We start from the raw sequence: 16771 nt of genomic DNA on the forward strand, positions 1-16771 counted from the left end.
TGTCAACTAGTAGGAATGTCGTTATGAGAATGGATCCTTGACTGGATGAGCGCGGGTGGTGTGGAGTGACTAAGGATTAGGGGAAAGCCTCTGAGAGCCACACTCTTTGTAGTCAGCAGTCAGTACAGTCATACATGCATGGCCTATTGCTGAGGGATTGCCTCAGAGGAACTCCTGCATGCAAAGCTCGTCAAGTATGGTATGTAAATTACTAAAAAGGAAAAGGGCGAAAAACAAGAAGATCATTACCAATGTCAATCTCCCAAACGACTCATATGCGCAGTTGGAGACAAACTGGTCAGCTCAAGTTTTCAACAAATCTCCACAAATCACAATCACATAACGTTCAGGATTGGAACAGTAGAGCTCAAGGATGGCTGGAGAAGGGAGACTTGACTGATCAACTGCAGATGTGGGGCATCACGCAGCAAAAGTGATGGATAAATCCCCAGACCTTGATAAGATTCACTATCAACGCTAATGACCAGACTAAATGGTCTGGGTTGATTAGCATCAAACTCAATGCTGGCTACCGCAGCCTGTGGATGGCTTGTCCACAGTATTGGTCCCAGAAAAGGGGTTTCGCAGCCTGCGAGAACAAGTCTCTTACTCTTACTCGCGGAATCCTGAAACTCAGGGGTAGCGATAGATGATGCGCCTTTCAGGGTCTCAGTCGGTCGACTGACAGTTCATCAACACTGTCGGATGCCGACACATTTCTCACGTCAAAATCGATCATCCATATTCCTCTGGTCTCAAGAAGCCGATGTGCAGGTCTATTAATCATATAGCTGCTTCAATTTTATAGCCACTCGCATAGTGATGGATGCCTACCATCTGGGTGATGGATGACAGGAGTCACCGGACACAGCAACGGGATCATTAACGTGCGCTACCCATGTATGGCGCACGCAGTGGCACCAAGATGGGGCCAGCTGTCAGTTGATTGCTACGGAGTTGTCGGAGTAGCTTTGGCGGACACCATAAGCTGCGCCCTCGAGTCTGTGGACCAGTGGGTCTGGCTGCCGGCGAACAGGCGCTTGATGGGGAAAGGATGTCACTGATCAATTTTCAAGTCACATCCATCACAACTGAACATGCCCAGCGAAGCTGGTTTCCAGATCAAGGCACTTACCATTTACCCCTGTAGCTCCACAGTATCCATGTTGAGAAACTGGGATCGGTACTTGGAGTGCTCCGTAAGAACGAATTGGTAGAATTGATGGAAGAAATTGGTAACGAATGTTCGATGTATAATCGAATGCAAATTGCATATCTGATATGTTATCCATCAGCCGGGCGCCAACGAGGGGCTTGATGATGACAATTCGCATGGTCCAATAATATCACGCAGGACTCATATAAACTACTTGCCGTGAGTTCCAAGAGTCGGGACATTGGGACCGTATCCGTGTTGTGGATATCGCGTTCAAGGTAGCCCCAGTTTCTCCGTTGAATACCTACTTGGATTGATTGCCAGCAAAGTCATTTGCAACCAGTCACATAATAAAGTTATAACGAATGTGCAATATGCGGTGAAGCATGTATGGAGCATTCTGGATAGATAATGCAAACTTCGTGTTGCTTAAACGGCCTGTGACCCATTACATGGGTATCATTTTGCTTGATCTCCATTATTATAGCGGATCCAGAGGTTCGGGTGATTTCGAGTTTTGGAATTTCTGCACACGTATCTTGCAGGTAGGATGTATAGCTGGACGCTAGCAATAATCATATTTCATTAGTTGAATGCACGACGCTTGTCATAGACGGGATCACCCGAGCTTTCCAGAGCATAAGCTTGATTTTCGACAAGATGTGGTGTTTGCGTCCTTGCGAGGATCATTCTCCTCTTTGGATGCATTAAATTCACCTGTGTCTAGTGTTAAACCGGTCCAATCTGGACTGGAGATCTCCCGATGGAGATTTCGAATCCTCAGCCTCTTAGGGGTCGTCGGGTCAGTCACTTACTAGCCAGGCTATATAAAGAGGATTGACCTAGTTTCCAGCTCCGGTTCATTCAACCACAAGTCCTTTCTTATTTATATCCACGGGAAAGTTTGTTTGAAGATCGAAAGTTTAAAGTCGAACTCTCAACCCATTCCCAAGGTTGCAAGACCTCACGACACACTTTGTTAGCAAGAACCTGATCAAATCTAGCCAGAATGACGGTATGAGTTGAGCAACGGGTCATAATTCCTTGTTTGCAATTGCTGATTGTCGTTACTTGACCAGATGCCTGGTGTTCGCTGTCCATCTTGCCAGGGACAGGGAAAAGAGACTTGGGTAATACCAGGAAAGAACTGCCATGTCTGTGGCACGCCATGTTGATCGACCTCGGTGAGAGAATAACTCTTTAAAGGATGAAAGGAATTCACTAAAACTAACGCTGTGTTAGATTCCTCATGAAGATTTTTTCCACCAAATTCCAGGAAATTCAGAACCTCTCTGGGAAAAGGAGGAAATCCCTACCTTCAGAAAGAAATTATAGAAGGTCCCTCGGTGACCCTCGACCTTCTGGCTGTCCACGAGAAATGCAGGACGGCAGGTGTCTGAGGCAAACGCCGGGAAAGCAAGAGACATGATCTCCAGGCTTGGGCCAACGGTCGACCAAGGCAATTGGGAGATGATTGATAGGGCTGCATTGTACGATATTGAGGAAATCCTGGACGGGTGAGAGATGAAGAGAGGATTAAAAAGGACTTCTTGTACGATAGGATGATGGGTGCTAATCACGAAACCTCGCACAAATGAAGCAGAGGTTAAGGACCACAGCACCTGCCTCTTTTGCTGTATGCTTGCTTGCTCGTTGCCTTGAAATCAAGGCACTACTTTCTCTCTTCATTCCACACTTGCGCCTATTTTCTCGATCTTCCTCTTCAACTTTCTTCCTTTACTTCATTCTTCGGGAATTTCAATCTTCGGGGAATTTCAAACATATATGATGTACGAGTGGTTTCCTGCCGTATCCTACTTGACTTGAAGCGGAATATTGGCTTAAATCCGGTCCACGACCCAAGGACGCTTCTGTGTTTGAAAGGGATTCCTGACATGTCAAGTGAAACTGGTGCCCGCGAGGGCCGAGACAAACTACAGCCATACAGGTATCCACGGGTGGAGACGACACCTCGAATGAAGAGAGCATAAAGTTGACTCTCAGACATATGGAAGAGCTGCAATTGAGGGGAGTTTTGTGTCTCAAGCGTCCAGTTGACAGTGATGATACAGAGGCACGTGAATGCGAGAGATATCGTTGGAGCGGTTGGCAATTCTACGATCTTCATATATTAGGCCACTCCCCGTCGACGTCATCAACAAATATTCCTCCGCCATCATTGCAAGCTCAGTCTTATAATACCTGGGAACAAACTTCTCCTTCTCGACAAATACTTGATCGCTTTGCTGCAGAGGAAAACTCAACGGATCATGACACAAACATATCCCATCAAAAATCGCAGCGACCATGAACGTCTAGTCCGAGAGTGGGGCTTCAAACATGTCTTTACCTGGACTGATGGAAGGTATTACCAGCTTATACGTTTGCATTTTAATTTTGGAATTGAGATGTCAACACCCTCAGAGTCATTTACTGATTCTCTCAGCAGCAACGCTTACTACCCCCCACATAGTCATAGCGGCTTGACGACGCATCTCATCCGACGGGGCACTCTTACCATCACATATCCGGACGATAACACCAAATTGCACAATGGAGAAGTCAAGAAAGAGACATTTGGAGTGGGCGCGAGAATCGATGTGCCCGCTGGTAAGCTACATGAGGTGTGGATTGGAGACGATGGCTGCGAATATGTTATCGGGGAGTAGACTTTCGATCAGCTTTTGATGGATCTCTACTTGATATCAAGCATTGCATGAGACGGTGGACTTTTCTATTGAGGTGCGTCTGAGCTATTTTAAGCCGTTATGGAGGGTTCAAAGTCTATCCAAGAAGCCACAGCACTCCAACACAGGCCAGCAGGACCTCTTTCATTCCCAGCACCTAGTACACAAATCTAAAGTCGAGTCTGTCAAAATGTCAGCTCAGTCGGGCAATCGATGCCTTGTATTAGACAAACCTCTTATTTCCCAGGTCCTTATTCGCAGAAAGATACTCCTCCCTTTCTGCACTAGACATGGCGTTCCACTTTTGTGCCTTTGTTCTATCGACGCAATTAATATCTGAACTTCTGAAGCCGTCATATGGAACTTGGGAAGGAAACGTACTTGTTCCGCCATTCATAGTAGAACCGGGCGACAACGAAGAGAACCAAGCTGTATGCCGACAAAGCAATGAGCACCTTGTTACCAGTCCGGTAGTACGGTTTGTCATTTTCGCGATAGATCTGAGCATTGTTAATAGGATATAGACACTCGTGGCTGACCCAGCCGGACACCTACATTATTGGCAATGATATTCGAGGTCTGCACCATCATGTTATAAAGCGCGCTGGCAACCGTTCGTGTCCGCACGGTGCCTGCGTTCCTCGAGGTCATGGCCACAATAATCGCATGGATATACGGTGCCCCAATGAGAAGTATTAAAATGACCCATCGGGCCCAGGGGCTGGCCTCAGCTGGTAACACCTCCAGGGCAATCAGCAGAACCAGGCACCAGACCTCCGCAACGACACCCAAAAGGAACCGAACGTTGAACCGCTCCGAGATCCAAGTCCAGAAGAGCAGGTTGACGATGAAGATCACGTACGCGGGGATAGTCAGGAGACTGGTCTGGAAGGTCTTGAACCCCAGCGACTTGAGCTGCAGCGTGATATAGCTCGTCGCCGGCGAGTTGGGGATCAGCCACGTCAGACCGAGCAGGTAGATGATCCACATGTCGTAATCGCCGAGCGCCTGCCAGAGCATCTTGGGGGTGACGGCTTGCCGGTTATGCATGCCGCCTTTGCTCGGGTCGTCGCGCAGGACTCTGTTCACGAGGATCTTTTCCTCGTGCTCGTTGAACCACCCATTCTTTCCGCGGAAGCCGCCCTTCGTCTGTGTGGGGGAGGCCGGCATCCAGAATGCGGCGATGATGCCGATGATGCCTGTGATGAGGCCTTCGAAGGCGAAGAGGTAGCGCCACCCGCCTTTGCCGTCGCCGTCGTGGATGTGGAGGAAGCCAAAGGCGAGGAATGCGCCGACGATAGCGGTGGCTTCGTACGCGACCCAGAAGTAACTCAGGCGGATGGGTAGTTCCTTGGACTTGTACCAGAAGGAGAGGAAGAGGATCGTGTCGGGGATGCTGCGGGGGGTCAATATCAAGTCTATGGATCAGTAGCTTAGTGCTCGACTTACAATCCGCCCTCGAATAATCCGAGAAGCGCTCGACAAGTGAAATACCCGCTCTTGCCCTTGATGAAAGACTGGAAAGCGGCGATCAAACTCCAACAGACCATCTGGATGGGAATCCAGCGGTCTGGCCCGAGCGCCTTCGAAATGAGCTGCGAGGGCAGCTCCGCGAAGAGGAAGCAGCAGAAGAAGATTGTTTGTCCGGTGTTGTAGTCATTTGTGTTCATACCAAGGTCGCCCAGCATGTTGTCCGACAGTGCCTGGACGATATTGCCTCGATCCAGCTGGAGCGCGAAGAACGTGACACATGCGAATGTGCAGACTCGCAGGTCAATCTACCTTGTCAGTATTGTTTGTAAAGACGAAACTGACTTTGGAGTACCTTTCTTATCAGTCTCTTCTCCTCTTCCTTAGTCCACTCGAAATCTGGATCCCAACGATGGATACCTTCATAGGTCGGGATTGGCTTGTAATACCGCGGATCTTCAGAGGTATCAAATGCAGCATCTGCATCCTTGTACCGTCGAGGCTCATCACTTGACAATGAAGATGTAGACGCCTCCGCTGCGATGGCTTTCGGGAACCCCTTGGTGTCATATCCCTCCGGAGCAGACGCCCCTTTTACTTCATCCGCGGCCATTTTGCGGTTGCGGACAGAGCTTTTCGGATGGATTGGGCTGTCTGTGTGACATTCTGTAAGAAACCAGTCTGAGACGGGCGATATAAACGGCCATTCTGCCGTATACTGATAGCATCTGAAGATCCATCACGCAATCTACGGCTTTGAATAGGTCAGTATGGATCCAAGCGGTGTCACTCCGACAAAGATAGATATCTATGTGAAGAATGAGAATACCCGAGATAAGAAGAATCCACCTGCCCCAAGAGGCAAAGATGTAGGTCGCATTCAGGTGGGTTCAAGGCTACAATTGAGTACAAGCCCCGGCCCAATAGCCCAACAGAACCTGTCAAGGGCTGTAGTCGCACTTGGTAGTATGGTCTAGTCCACATCACGCAAAGCAAAGAAGATTGACGTTATAGAAGACGAGTCATGTCATGCAAGACGTGCGGAGATGTCGAGTAGTCTCGAAAATGGAGCTTTCTTGTGGATACTCCCACGACATTGACTTGTTTCATGCAGTCCTTGCACCCAATAAGGCTGACGGTGAATGAGTTAGAGTTGTCCTGCAATAGTGATGGATGATGGTGCTATCATACGCCAATCGCCATTGTGGTCATCATCGTCTAGACTTCCGTCTGGCGATCACTAGATTCGTCGTCAAAGAGGAGTCTGTCCTTTGGCGAGTCTCTCATTTGGAAAGGTTCGGATAAGATTTTACCAAGACGAGCAAGGCATATCGCCAGTAACTTGCATCTAACCGCATTGGAAGCAGCAATCCGAGATGTGATCTGATCAAATTTCCCAACTCTAGAATAGAGAGTGGGAAATCTCGCATCGTTTCTCTGAGGAGAAGTTCAAGTTGTATACGCGTTGCGCGACTCAACACCGCAATCACGTCATACCTGTCCACCAGCAGCAACAACGACAACAGTCTAACAGGACTTTCCTTATCTGCATTGCAACTTGATTTGAAGGATTGGCAGAATGTTTGGGCTCCACACCATTACAATCGCTCTGCTGCTCGAGAAGGAATACGCTGGATTCTATTTGACAGGGCAGATAGCCAATGCGGATGCGAACAGCACTCACCATGCATCCTGTCCTCGAGCGTTCCAAACTCCCTAACATCTGAAGACGTTGACCTCTATCTACCCCGCGTGGATGAAGGTCCATGGTCGAATCGCGCGACAGATACGACATATCAGAGCATTCCCCGCAGTGATTGCGCGAGCACAGATCGGGTATTCGGCAGGGGAAATGGGTATATCTGGATTGGTATTCTCACTTGCATGGCTGCTAGACCCAGACTGAAATCAAGGACTACATTGAGTCAAGACATACCCCAAGATGGCCCCGTCTCTGGTTGAAAACGTTGCTCTTCGCACCGCGCCGGTCACCAAGCTCAAGACTGATGCCGGGTTCAACAAGGAGAATGTGATCGGATATGGCGAGGTCTATAAGCATGAGAACGAGGTGAAGGGCACAGAGAAGCAGCCTCCTGCCTCGTTTCCTCATTATCTACCAGTGTGGGACAACGAAACGGAGAGGTAAGTGGACAAGATTCTTCAACCTCTGAATCTCTGTCGTATCCGCTGATACCATTAGATATCCACCACTGACGCCATTTGAGCACTACGACCATGGCAAAGACGCCGATCCATCCTTTCCTGACCTTCTGCCTCAGGGTAAAGTCCAGGTGGACAATCTCACACCGTCCATCGGCAGTGAAGTTCGCGGCGTCCAGTTGAGCCAGTTGACGAAAGAAGGAAAGGACCAGCTGGCCCTCTACGTAGCTCAAAGAAAGGTCGTCGGTACGTGACAGGATGCCAGCCTCATTAATCACTGCTGATGGTATCCCCAGCCTTCCGTGACCAGGACTTTGCCCATCTCCCCATCGAAAAAGCCCTGGAGTTTGGTGGCTACTTTGGCCGACACCATATCCATCAAACCTCCGGAGCCCCCAAAGGTTTCCCGGAGATCCACCTCGTGCACCGCGGCGCGGACGACCGAAGTGGTGCTGAGTTTCTGGCTACACGGACAAACACCGTGACCTGGCATTCGGACGTGACCTTCGAGAAGCAGCCGCCCGGCACGACCTTCTTGTACCTTCTCGACGGACCGACCAGCGGAGGTGATACTCTCTTCGCCGACATGGCACAGGCATACAGACGGTTGTCACCTGAGTTCCGTAAGCGGCTGCACGGTCTGAAGGCGGTGCACTCTGGTATTGAGCAGATCAACAATAGTCTGAACCGTGGGGGGATTGCCCGACGGGAGGGGATCACATCGGAGCATCCGATTGTCAGGACTCATCCTGTAAGTTGAAAACTTGTCCCGCACGCTGGTAATACGTAATTGATATCGTCTAGGTCACTGGAGAGAAAGCCCTGTTCGTCAATCCACAATGTGAGTGCTCTCTCTTGAGTAAGACGAAGAATCTTCTAACTGTTACAGTTACCCGTTACATTGTGGGATACAAGAAGGAAGAATCGGACTGGCTTCTCAAGTTCTTGTATGATCACATTGCTCTCTCGCAGGATCTACAGACCCGTGTCCGATGGCTTCCTGGAACAGTGGTCGTTTGGGATGTGAGTATACTCAGCCTGCATTCTAGAAAGTACTAACGACAATAGAACCGTGTCGTAGCACACTCGGCTCTCTTCGACTGGGAAGATGGACAGAGGCGTCATCTGGCGAGGATCACTCCTCAGGCAGAGCCACCTTTTGAGACGCCATTTGAGGGTAGTCAATAGACGAATTCCGGGGACAAGTTGGTCATTCGTGTCGAGGGCTATTGAGAGATAACAATGATCATTAACATCCATTCATCGCTGATCTACTTGTAGTATCTCTGGAATGAGGAAACCATGTAGCCCCAGACGCAACCATGCAGTCCACATATCCCACGCACCTCATATATTCCACTCCTTTAGCAGTCCAACCCCTTCAACAACATAACCATTTCTCGCTTGGTCATTCGAGGTCCCTGCGACAATCACGTCAGCCTCTCTCAGACAGAGGCTAGGCACAACAACAACAACATACTCATTTCTTCCCAGTAGAACCCTTCCCCTTCGCGCCAAAGCCAAAGAACCCCTTCTTCGAACCACCCGCCTCAGCAGAACCAGAACCAGAGCCAGAGGTACCACCATTCTTAAAACCACTCTCACGATTCCGGCCCGTCGCACCAGTCGAAAAGTCCTCTTCCTCAGGCGCCAAGATAGATATATCCTCGACATGCTGCCAGGCGAGACCCTCCTCGTCGTCACTTTCCATGAATGCGAAGCCTTGGATGAAGTCTCTCTGGCCGGTGCTGTCTAGAGAAACACAGGCACATTGGCTTCCCCAGGGTCTGGGGGTGTCGTTATTGTTATTGCTAGGGGCATGATGAGGTTGGGTTGGTTGGTTGTGAGTGAGTGAGCTTTGGATGTTAGTATTTATTAGTAGATTTCTATAAGTAGGAGTTATTCACAGATAAGTAGATAGCAAAGCTTTGATTTGACCTGGAGTAGAGGAGATGGAAGTAGTGAAGATGAGGTGAGAGTTGAGAGGTGTGATCTCGCGAGATTTTATACGCGAGGTAAAAGCAGGGCAGTGAATATCAATCGATCCTACACCCAGTAAACAGAAGTGAATCCCATTCACTCTCACTCTACTAATGCACTACATACACCATATTCACATCACCTCTCAAACCGATGCAAAGCCCCAACCCTCCACTCCCGAAACTCCCTCGCAGAAGCCGGCAGCATCTCATTCCTGGCCTTCAGATCCCGCTCAACAGCCTCGTACACACAGTCAGGGACCCTCAACTCCTCCAGCGAAAGCGACGACGAACCCCGATCAGGGTCCAGAATGCTATCTACGTTCCTGACCTCCTGGAAAAGGACCTTCATCGCCCGCTGCGAGGAGACACTATATTCTGCGCTGGAGCTCGAGTATCGAAGGTCGGGGTTGAAGACCCATAGCTTCATGCTGTTAGGTACTTTGATAAACTGTTGTGAGGGGTAAGGGACGTACTAAGAGTCCATCTGGCCTGCCACAGTGGATGACGAAGCGACGGGCGCTTTCCCGCTCAATGAGCTCGAGGAGTTGAGCCGCGACGATGGTCTCGATGGGGTGGATTTCCCATGTTGATGGGTCATGGATACTGGCGGATAGGCTTGTTTTGAAGAGTCGCCAGCCCTGCGCCACGGCGTCTTCTATACCGATCGTGGCGTCGCATTTTGCGCAGTTCAGAGATATTTCTTTCTTTTGGACGGTCTCTTCAGGGGAAGGTTGTACCTATGGTAAATGTCGGAATCAGCGAGCTGATACGTAGCAATGCGCAGAGACGACAACTTGTATTAAGAATGCAAACTTTATCTAACCTACGGATAGTTAAGGCATACTCTACAGCTTGTATGTACCTTGCCTAATCGCGTCGATCCCATACCTCTGGGAAGTCCCGTAGACCGAAATCAACGAAGAAACGAGCCAGGCAGCCTTAACCTCGGAGCATCAGACGGGCCTCCGTGAGCCGCAACGACAAAATGGCCTAAGCAGAAATGAAGCGCGAAATCCATCTCATAAGGAGGATAACTGCACCGCAAGAGCCAGGCCATCTTGCCATCACGACTGCACGTCAGTCCGTCCCACTAAGAGGAGCTTAAATCAATATAGGGCAATTGTATCGAAGACCCGTCCATGGAAACGAAAAGGCCTCCTTCTTTTTGCCCACAGTAAAAGAGAAAGAATAGAAGAAACCAAAGCACTGACAAGCCTTACCTTCTTTAATCCCCTGCAATCCGCCTCCAAGACCAGAAACGTCGCCACATCCACGAGGACCGTCCCGGCCGTCGCCACCACCTGATTCGCCGCTCCGTATCCCTTCGTCTGAGCATTGGGGTCTTCCCCACGGCCATGGCCTTCAGGAGGGTCCGGTTTATGACAATGCCAGAAATCCATCATCTCGGCCCAGTTCCCGCTGGGCAGGTCCTTCCACATCCAGCCTTCTGGGCCAGAACCTTCAGATTGTGTATCTGCGCATCGAGGCGTATCCAGAACGACATTCTCACACCCGCGACAACGCAGTCTCGTCGACGGAGACATATCCGCCGCGGTCCAGGGCACGAAATCATCGATGAGCGGATCCTTGGACGGAAGTGAATCATCTGAATCATCAATCTGCATTCGGAAGGAGAATTCGCGTCGCCTGCTATCTGCGGTAGTCGCAGCACCCTGTCTATTGGTGGCTAGAATGCGCCGCGAGGCTTTATTAGCCCGCGCGGGCAGCTTGATGGTATCCGTTACATGGTCGAAGGGTTTCGGTAGGGATACCGAGACAGCCTGACGGGATTCTGAGAGAGCTATCAGTGGCTGGATGTTCTGGATACCTAGATTGGGCGGTAATGAGATGTAGAGTGTGATGTGACGGATGTTTGGGAGGAGTTCGGTGTGGAGATACAAGGACGTGTCAACATCTGTCTCGGGGCTCTCTGGGGAAGTAGGCATGACAGCTTGTGATTCTCACATAGCAGGAGTACAATCTGTCAAGGAGAGTATCTTGCAAGACTGAAGTTAGAGCAAACTGCGCAAGAAATGGTATCATTATTCCTGAAGGCGACAGTGGTTGTGTTGATGGACTTGGTTGCAAACATTTCAAACAAAATCTCATGAATCACGTGATCCTGTCACCTTGCATTCACAAGCTCACGTGATGAGACGTTCCTTAAAAGGAGAAGACATAGGGTTGTACCAACATCAATATGAGTGATTCCATAACTGACTAGATTAAGCATTTTAGATCGTCGTGGACAGCAATTACCCAGCTTGAAAGTTCATAGTAATACAAACGCTGAAGAAAACCAAGCACTGACACAGCCCCTTATACAAACCCTCCCCAACCGTCGAACTGCTCTGCAAATTTTACAGCTGCCTTCAGATAAAGCTCATCCGAGTCTCCCCATGTTGCCGCAGCCTCCCGCATAGCACGCAGAGCTTTGACATAATGTGCATCCGTAGAATGCTTGCTCTTGACCGCTTGTTTGGCGGTCCATTTCCAGTCTCTTCCTTGCAGGCCGTAATTTCGAATTCGGTCAAGATCGATCTCTGGTCTGAGCTGGGCGATGTACACAGCCAGCGTCATCAGCCACCACTGCCTGACGAGCGGGACTTGAAACCGCGCAGGAATCAACGGCAGTAAGATTCGGACCGCATGGCTGGTGGTAAGGATATGGACGAGGAAGAAGTCGTATTTCTCTGAGGGATCCGCGGGTGTAGCAGTGAGCAAGGCAGCAGCGAGTTGCTGGCTCTCACGGAACTGAGGCACAGGATCCTCAATCTTCCAAGCGTTCCAATGGTCAAGTAGGGCCGCCTCGTGGTGCCGGAACAGAGTCTCCAGGTTATGGTCCCCCGGTGTTGCAAACAGCCCTTTAAAGCGCTTATCAGCCCGAACTTTGGCTAGGATCTCAAAAAGCGAAGTAGATCGGTACGACGATTCCGCCTTAGAATAGGACGAATCATCAATGTACTTGTGTATGTCGTTGTAGCAAGTCGCCGCAAGACCCAACGCCTCCATAGCGACCTCCCGACTCGACATCTCAAAGGCATAACCCAGATGAATCAACGGATGCCCAACTAATGCAAACGTCAGCATATCCTTCCTCAAGCAATATCTTAGCCACTCACGATCAGCAACAAGCGAACTAAACAGTGGCTCCTTGCCGGAGAACAGATAATCCGCCACGACCTTCTTCCAGTCGTACCCATGCCGCACAAGCTCGTCCTCAAAGAAATCCACAAACGCCCGCTGGTACCTATGCCACATCAGCCACATTCCGCAACTCATCCCACGCAATAACCAGAGATACATACTCCCGCCGTCCAAGATAATCCCGCCAGTCATACGTGCTGATCTCCCCCGGAGAATCAACCCACGGCTCCAGCGTCTTCGACTCGGCCTCATACACTCGATTCAGATCATCCGCGTCCGCACCTTGCAGAAACGCTGAACTCAGAGCCTAGATAACATCAGCAACATGGTCTCCAGAACTGGGGCAGAAAACAGACATGAGGGGCATGGTTGTGGAATTTCCGCTCGTTGTACAGGATGGCGTGATTCGCGTGGTTCAGTTTGAGCAGGTGCTTCAAGGCCCTGGCGGGCTTTTCGTGGGCTGTGTCGGTCTCATGGATCTTCACTGGTGGGATGTCGAAGACCGTCTGGCGTTTCCAAGATGGGAGGAAACTGAAGGAGGGTAAAGAGAATGAGAGCATGGTTATTGTTGGTGGTGGAAGCTAGTATAGATGTGGGGCTTTATGTTGAGGTTGCAGTTCCAGTATCCGGGTGACTCAGTGAGTCGATGGACAATGGGATTTTTGCTCCGGATTTGTTAAACCGGAAGTCAAATCCGATTGAAAGTTTGTGAAACTTGTCGTTATGGATGAGATGTCAGCAGTCGGGTAGATAATGCTGGGAGTATTTTTTGGTGGCGATCTTCGAAGCTGTGGGGATCTAGCTGTTGATCGTTGGGGAAGGATTGGCGGCCTGAGGTTGACATGACGTAATGCCTCCTTTCAACAGTCTATACAAGTCTACGCCGTACACTTACTCCGGGGTAGAGCTATGACAACAACATACAACAGCCAACCTGAGTCATGTAGAAGCTAGTCACCAATACTAATGCAGATGCTAGCAGTAATGGATGTTGCGGAGCCGCTAGGCTACTGCGATGCCTAGCACAAGACAAATCAAGCATGCGTGACAACTGTTCTAACCAACATGGCCTAGGGTTATGACCTGGTACATTAGACGCTGAATGATGCTCATAAGAGGTACCCAGCGCCCATTTAAGGCTTCATCCATACTTATTGGGGACCGCTGCTAGCTAAGTTTCTGATCGATCATGAATAGTACAGTAATGTTTACTCTAAATCTGCCCGCTTGGTCTGCCATAATAACACTGCCAGCAAAGTTCAACTCACCATCATTTCCCAGTGTCCGGAACGTCATTGTATCAATTTCCTGCTCCTGTTAACATATGTGAAATTACTCTCTTTTGTTGATCACTAAAATATTGCCAGACGCTTTTATCCTGCTGTAATGGCCAGTGAGTTTACCAGACGCCCTAACATTAATCAGATGCTCACTCATATCCACAGGTTCAATACTCATACGAAATGGTCATCCAACCGACGGACCTGAAGATTTTCCAGTCGGGATTCGACGGTTTACGAGTCTTATAGAGCCACCTGTAGCAACATCAAGTCAACGTATCGAGATCATCTAATGACGACAATTCCAGGAGGAAGGCAGAAGATAACATATCCTCAAATGTGACAAGCTGAAGCATAGACAGTGCTCGTGAAACAGATAGAGATCCGCATTTGCTAAAGGCAGTCTGCCTGCTGTCCCAACTGTATCTTTAATAGTCTTGGCCCTGAGCCTGATTGTATCCTGGTGCTCACTTATGGGGATGACCATGTATTATGATGTGAGACTAATAGTAGGCTTAATATTAATAATATTATTATTCTTACTTAGAGATAGAATGCTTTTACTTATCTAATTAATCCTAGAATTTAGCATATAATTCTCTGGGAGCTCCCTAGATGAAAGCCATTACCTTAGTACCTAGGGCTGCAAAGGCAAGGCTTAAATTAGCTACCACACACTACTACTTGAACTACTGCTGGGATCCTGCTTTAGGTAGTAAGCTATATATGTCTGGCTGTCCTGGGCATTCCAGCTGGAGGATTTATTTAGTGACCTAAAGTTCGCCCACTCTGACATGCTGGTTTTGCTAAGAATAATAATGCCTGCTTGTCTAAGCTTCTTTATAATAGTTAAATCTGCAGCCACCTTGGCACTAATAAGCGCGTAAGAGCCAGCTGTAATCTTAGTTAGTTATTAAATTAGGATATCACTGCATACAAGCTTAACAGCTGTTTCCATCTTGTCCTTGGTGCCCATGTTGACTTTGACAAGGATGGGAAGGCCATGCAAAGGTCTGCTGGCTGTTAGTGAATAGTTTTCTTACAAACATCCTAACTGCTGTTATGCCTCACCCTTGTATGAGTCCGTATTTTCCCTCTAAGTCAAGCTGTCGAGCGATGTCCCCTGCTTTGGGATTGATTTCAAGGACCATGTGCAGTGTTGGGTTGACCTTGTATATCCGGGTCACATACGCCTAATCCCTTTGTTCTCAATGTTGGTATATGGCAGGGGGAATGCACCAACATTGACCAGGTCAACACTGGAGAAGTAGCTGCTAGTGAGCCCCTTCTGAAGCTCAGCCGTGGTTGCTTTAATCATGACGGGGATACACATTGATAACCTGTTATACCATTCAGTGAGCTTCTAGAACTTGATGCAGTGGTCGCAATGTACAGAAAGGGCACCAGAGACCATTTGCTCTAATGTAACATGGTTGTTAAAAATAGGCTAGCACAACCCTGAATGCTGCAATAATCAATACTGCTGTGCCTAGGTACACACTTCCTTTCCACTTACTTATATATTCTGTGGAGATCATCTTCCTTCCAGATTATGCCGACTGCTGAGTTAGGCAGATATCAAGGGGCTATGTGTCGCTCATCCTACTACAAGGAATGGTTGAGTGCGTCTGTTGTCACTGAGTCAGACAGTAAACAATCTTTACAAGAGCAAAGAATTGATTGGCCAGATCTTGAAAATCCACATATCAATGTACATCATGTTTCTGATCAGGCGCTTTCTTTCTGTTCTTTTAATCCCTTTACATCACATGACATAGGAACTAAGTCTCATGGTAACTACCATTCATTGCTGCATCCCTCCTTTGGCTGTCAACATACTCACGGTGAGTCATGGGCGTTACCAGCCTAGGTCCAGTCCATGACGGATCATCATCCGCATAACCCAGGTCAGCATTGTAAACTGGTATCTTGCCTGGTTGCACCTCCGGACAGATGTCTCTCATTGAACTTGATGAGCACAACTCGACCGTTAGCCACCAAAGCCTGTCAATCTCAACTCGCATAAACCCAAAATACCCCTCAAAGCCTGGTACAAACATAGGATCAACCATAGTAATAAATCCCTTCCTTGGCCCACCCCCGCACTGGCTCTCTGCTGGCTCCTCAAAAGTATTCATAATTGAATCTAAGCTATGCTGATCAATGACCAGACACACTGTGTACCGAGGCACAACCTCCCCTATCCCACCACCCCGAGATGCAATAAGGTTCTTGAAATCCTCACGAATCTGCTCAATTAGTGCACCATCCCAGCGTTGTTTATCCTCAAGGATAACATTTTTGTATCCCTCATGGACAAGCCTCTCAGGAAAGCCATGGTCCTCAGCCCCTGCATATCGGTCACCATCAACCTGGTCAATTTCCCAGTGGATATAGCGGTCGATTTTCTCCAGACAGGCGGACCAAACCTGATCAGACTCAGGGGTGTAGACCGTGCGGTAGATGAAGAAGCCCCAGGGCCAGCCTTCATCATCAGCTAAACTAACTAGCTGCACAGCAGAGCGATTGTCATCTTTAAACCAGGGCTGCTGACTCCAGCGCTTGTAACGCTCTGTGTGGCTATCAGTGAATTCCGGGTGCGACCACCGTGCTGGCCAAGAGGAGTGATAAAAGAAATGGTTTTCAGAAGTATTTTCATCTCTGGAGTCTGTTGATTGGGCCATGCTGCGGCACTTGGCTTTAAATGTAATAAAATAGCAGGTTGTAATAGAGAGGAAAAAGGGTACAGAGTAGGCGGAGAGTTCTTTGTAACTGGCGGCAATGAGGGGAATGAATGGGTATTAATAGGAAAACGTCCGGTTTTCGCTACTTGGAAATTAGTAATCATTATTAACGTAACCAGTAAGCGAGTCGGCCACCTTCCAACCA

General features: G+C 48.9%; 7 protein-coding genes across 7 annotated transcripts; 2 read left to right on the top strand and 5 right to left on the bottom strand.

Annotated features, from left to right (window-relative positions):
- The first annotated feature begins 2972 nt into the window (after positions 1 to 2972).
- On the top strand, positions 2973 to 4138 carry P174DRAFT_443808 (uncharacterized protein). The gene is made up of 2 exons (XM_024827920.1): positions 2973 to 3521; positions 3606 to 4138. Exons 1-2 carry the CDS (start codon positions 3427 to 3429, stop codon positions 3823 to 3825), a joined length of 315 nt encoding a protein of 104 aa, XP_024680421.1. The 5' UTR covers positions 2973 to 3426; the 3' UTR covers positions 3826 to 4138.
- Positions 4067 to 5926, bottom strand: P174DRAFT_373947 (putative transporter; the record flags this gene model as incomplete). The annotated part of the gene is made up of 5 exons (XM_024822543.1): positions 4067 to 4160; positions 4225 to 4343; positions 4399 to 5239; positions 5293 to 5621; positions 5669 to 5926. The coding sequence occupies 5 exons, from the start codon at positions 5924 to 5926 to the stop codon at positions 4067 to 4069; spliced, it is 1641 nt and encodes a 546-aa protein (XP_024680422.1).
- Positions 5927 to 7232: 1306 nt separating this feature from the next.
- P174DRAFT_514234 (TauD/TfdA dioxygenase family protein) lies at positions 7233 to 8661 on the top strand (the record flags this gene model as incomplete). The annotated part of the gene is made up of 6 exons (XM_024832068.1): positions 7233 to 7455; positions 7514 to 7719; positions 7770 to 8224; positions 8278 to 8314; positions 8363 to 8496; positions 8542 to 8661. The coding sequence occupies exons 1-6, from the start codon at positions 7256 to 7258 to the stop codon at positions 8659 to 8661; spliced, it is 1152 nt and encodes a 383-aa protein (XP_024680423.1). The 5' UTR covers positions 7233 to 7255.
- A 292-nt stretch (positions 8662 to 8953) lies between these two features.
- Positions 8954 to 9283, bottom strand: P174DRAFT_374492 (uncharacterized protein; the record flags this gene model as incomplete). Its single annotated transcript, XM_024822582.1, has 1 exon — positions 8954 to 9283. A coding segment is annotated over one exon (330 nt), but the record flags the coding sequence as incomplete, so codon positions are not given.
- Positions 9284 to 9525: 242 nt separating this feature from the next.
- P174DRAFT_410640 (HECT-type E3 ubiquitin transferase) lies at positions 9526 to 11510 on the bottom strand. The gene is made up of 3 exons (XM_024824245.1): positions 10676 to 11510; positions 9929 to 10192; positions 9526 to 9876 (listed from the first exon to the last, which is right to left on the bottom strand). Exons 1-3 carry the CDS (start codon positions 11399 to 11401, stop codon positions 9592 to 9594), a joined length of 1275 nt encoding a protein of 424 aa, XP_024680425.1. The 5' UTR covers positions 11402 to 11510; the 3' UTR covers positions 9526 to 9591.
- Positions 11511 to 11659: 149 nt separating this feature from the next.
- Positions 11660 to 13372, bottom strand: P174DRAFT_443809 (questin oxidase family protein). Its single transcript, XM_024827921.1, has 4 exons — positions 12959 to 13372; positions 12764 to 12909; positions 12578 to 12705; positions 11660 to 12526 (listed from the first exon to the last, which is right to left on the bottom strand). Exons 1-4 carry the CDS (start codon positions 13160 to 13162, stop codon positions 11775 to 11777), a joined length of 1230 nt encoding a protein of 409 aa, XP_024680426.1. The 5' UTR covers positions 13163 to 13372; the 3' UTR covers positions 11660 to 11774.
- Positions 13373 to 15565: 2193 nt separating this feature from the next.
- On the bottom strand, positions 15566 to 16640 carry P174DRAFT_443810 (uncharacterized protein). The gene has a single exon (XM_024827922.1). The coding sequence runs from the start codon at positions 16564 to 16566 to the stop codon at positions 15664 to 15666; it is 903 nt and encodes a 300-aa protein (XP_024680427.1). The 5' UTR covers positions 16567 to 16640; the 3' UTR covers positions 15566 to 15663.
- Positions 16641 to 16771: the final 131 nt, after the last annotated feature.

This window comes from Aspergillus novofumigatus (genome assembly GCF_002847465.1).
Source record: "Aspergillus novofumigatus IBT 16806 chromosome Unknown P174scaffold_6, whole genome shotgun sequence".
In the NCBI taxonomy this organism is placed as follows: Eukaryota; Fungi; Ascomycota; class Eurotiomycetes; order Eurotiales; family Aspergillaceae; genus Aspergillus; species Aspergillus novofumigatus.

Excerpts from the sequence above, each read along its gene's own strand:
- P174DRAFT_443808 (XM_024827920.1), top strand. The coding sequence starts at position 3,427 with ATGACACAAACATATCCCATCAAAAATCGCAGCGACCATGAACGTCTA. Across the intron at positions 3,522-3,605 it reads TTTACCTGGACTGATGGAAG|CAACGCTTACTACCCCCCAC; the intron begins GTATTACCAGCT and ends TTCTCTCAGCAG.
- P174DRAFT_410640 (XM_024824245.1), bottom strand. The coding sequence starts at position 11,401 with ATGCCTACTTCCCCAGAGAGCCCCGAGACAGATGTTGACACGTCCTTG. Across the intron at positions 10,193-10,675 it reads ATTGCAGGGGATTAAAGAAG|GTACAACCTTCCCCTGAAGA; the intron begins GTAAGGCTTGTC and ends CATTTACCATAG. Across the intron at positions 9,877-9,928 it reads GCAGGCCAGATGGACTCTTA|CTATGGGTCTTCAACCCCGA; the intron begins GTACGTCCCTTA and ends AACAGCATGAAG.
- P174DRAFT_443809 (XM_024827921.1), bottom strand. The coding sequence starts at position 13,162 with ATGCTCTCATTCTCTTTACCCTCCTTCAGTTTCCTCCCATCTTGGAAA. Across the intron at positions 12,706-12,763 it reads GATTATCTTGGACGGCGGGA|GTACCAGCGGGCGTTTGTGG; the intron begins GTATGTATCTCT and ends GATGTGGCATAG. Across the intron at positions 12,527-12,577 it reads TAGTTCGCTTGTTGCTGATC|TTGGGCATCCGTTGATTCAT; the intron begins GTGAGTGGCTAA and ends CGTTTGCATTAG.
- P174DRAFT_443810 (XM_024827922.1), bottom strand. The coding sequence starts at position 16,566 with ATGGCCCAATCAACAGACTCCAGAGATGAAAATACTTCTGAAAACCAT.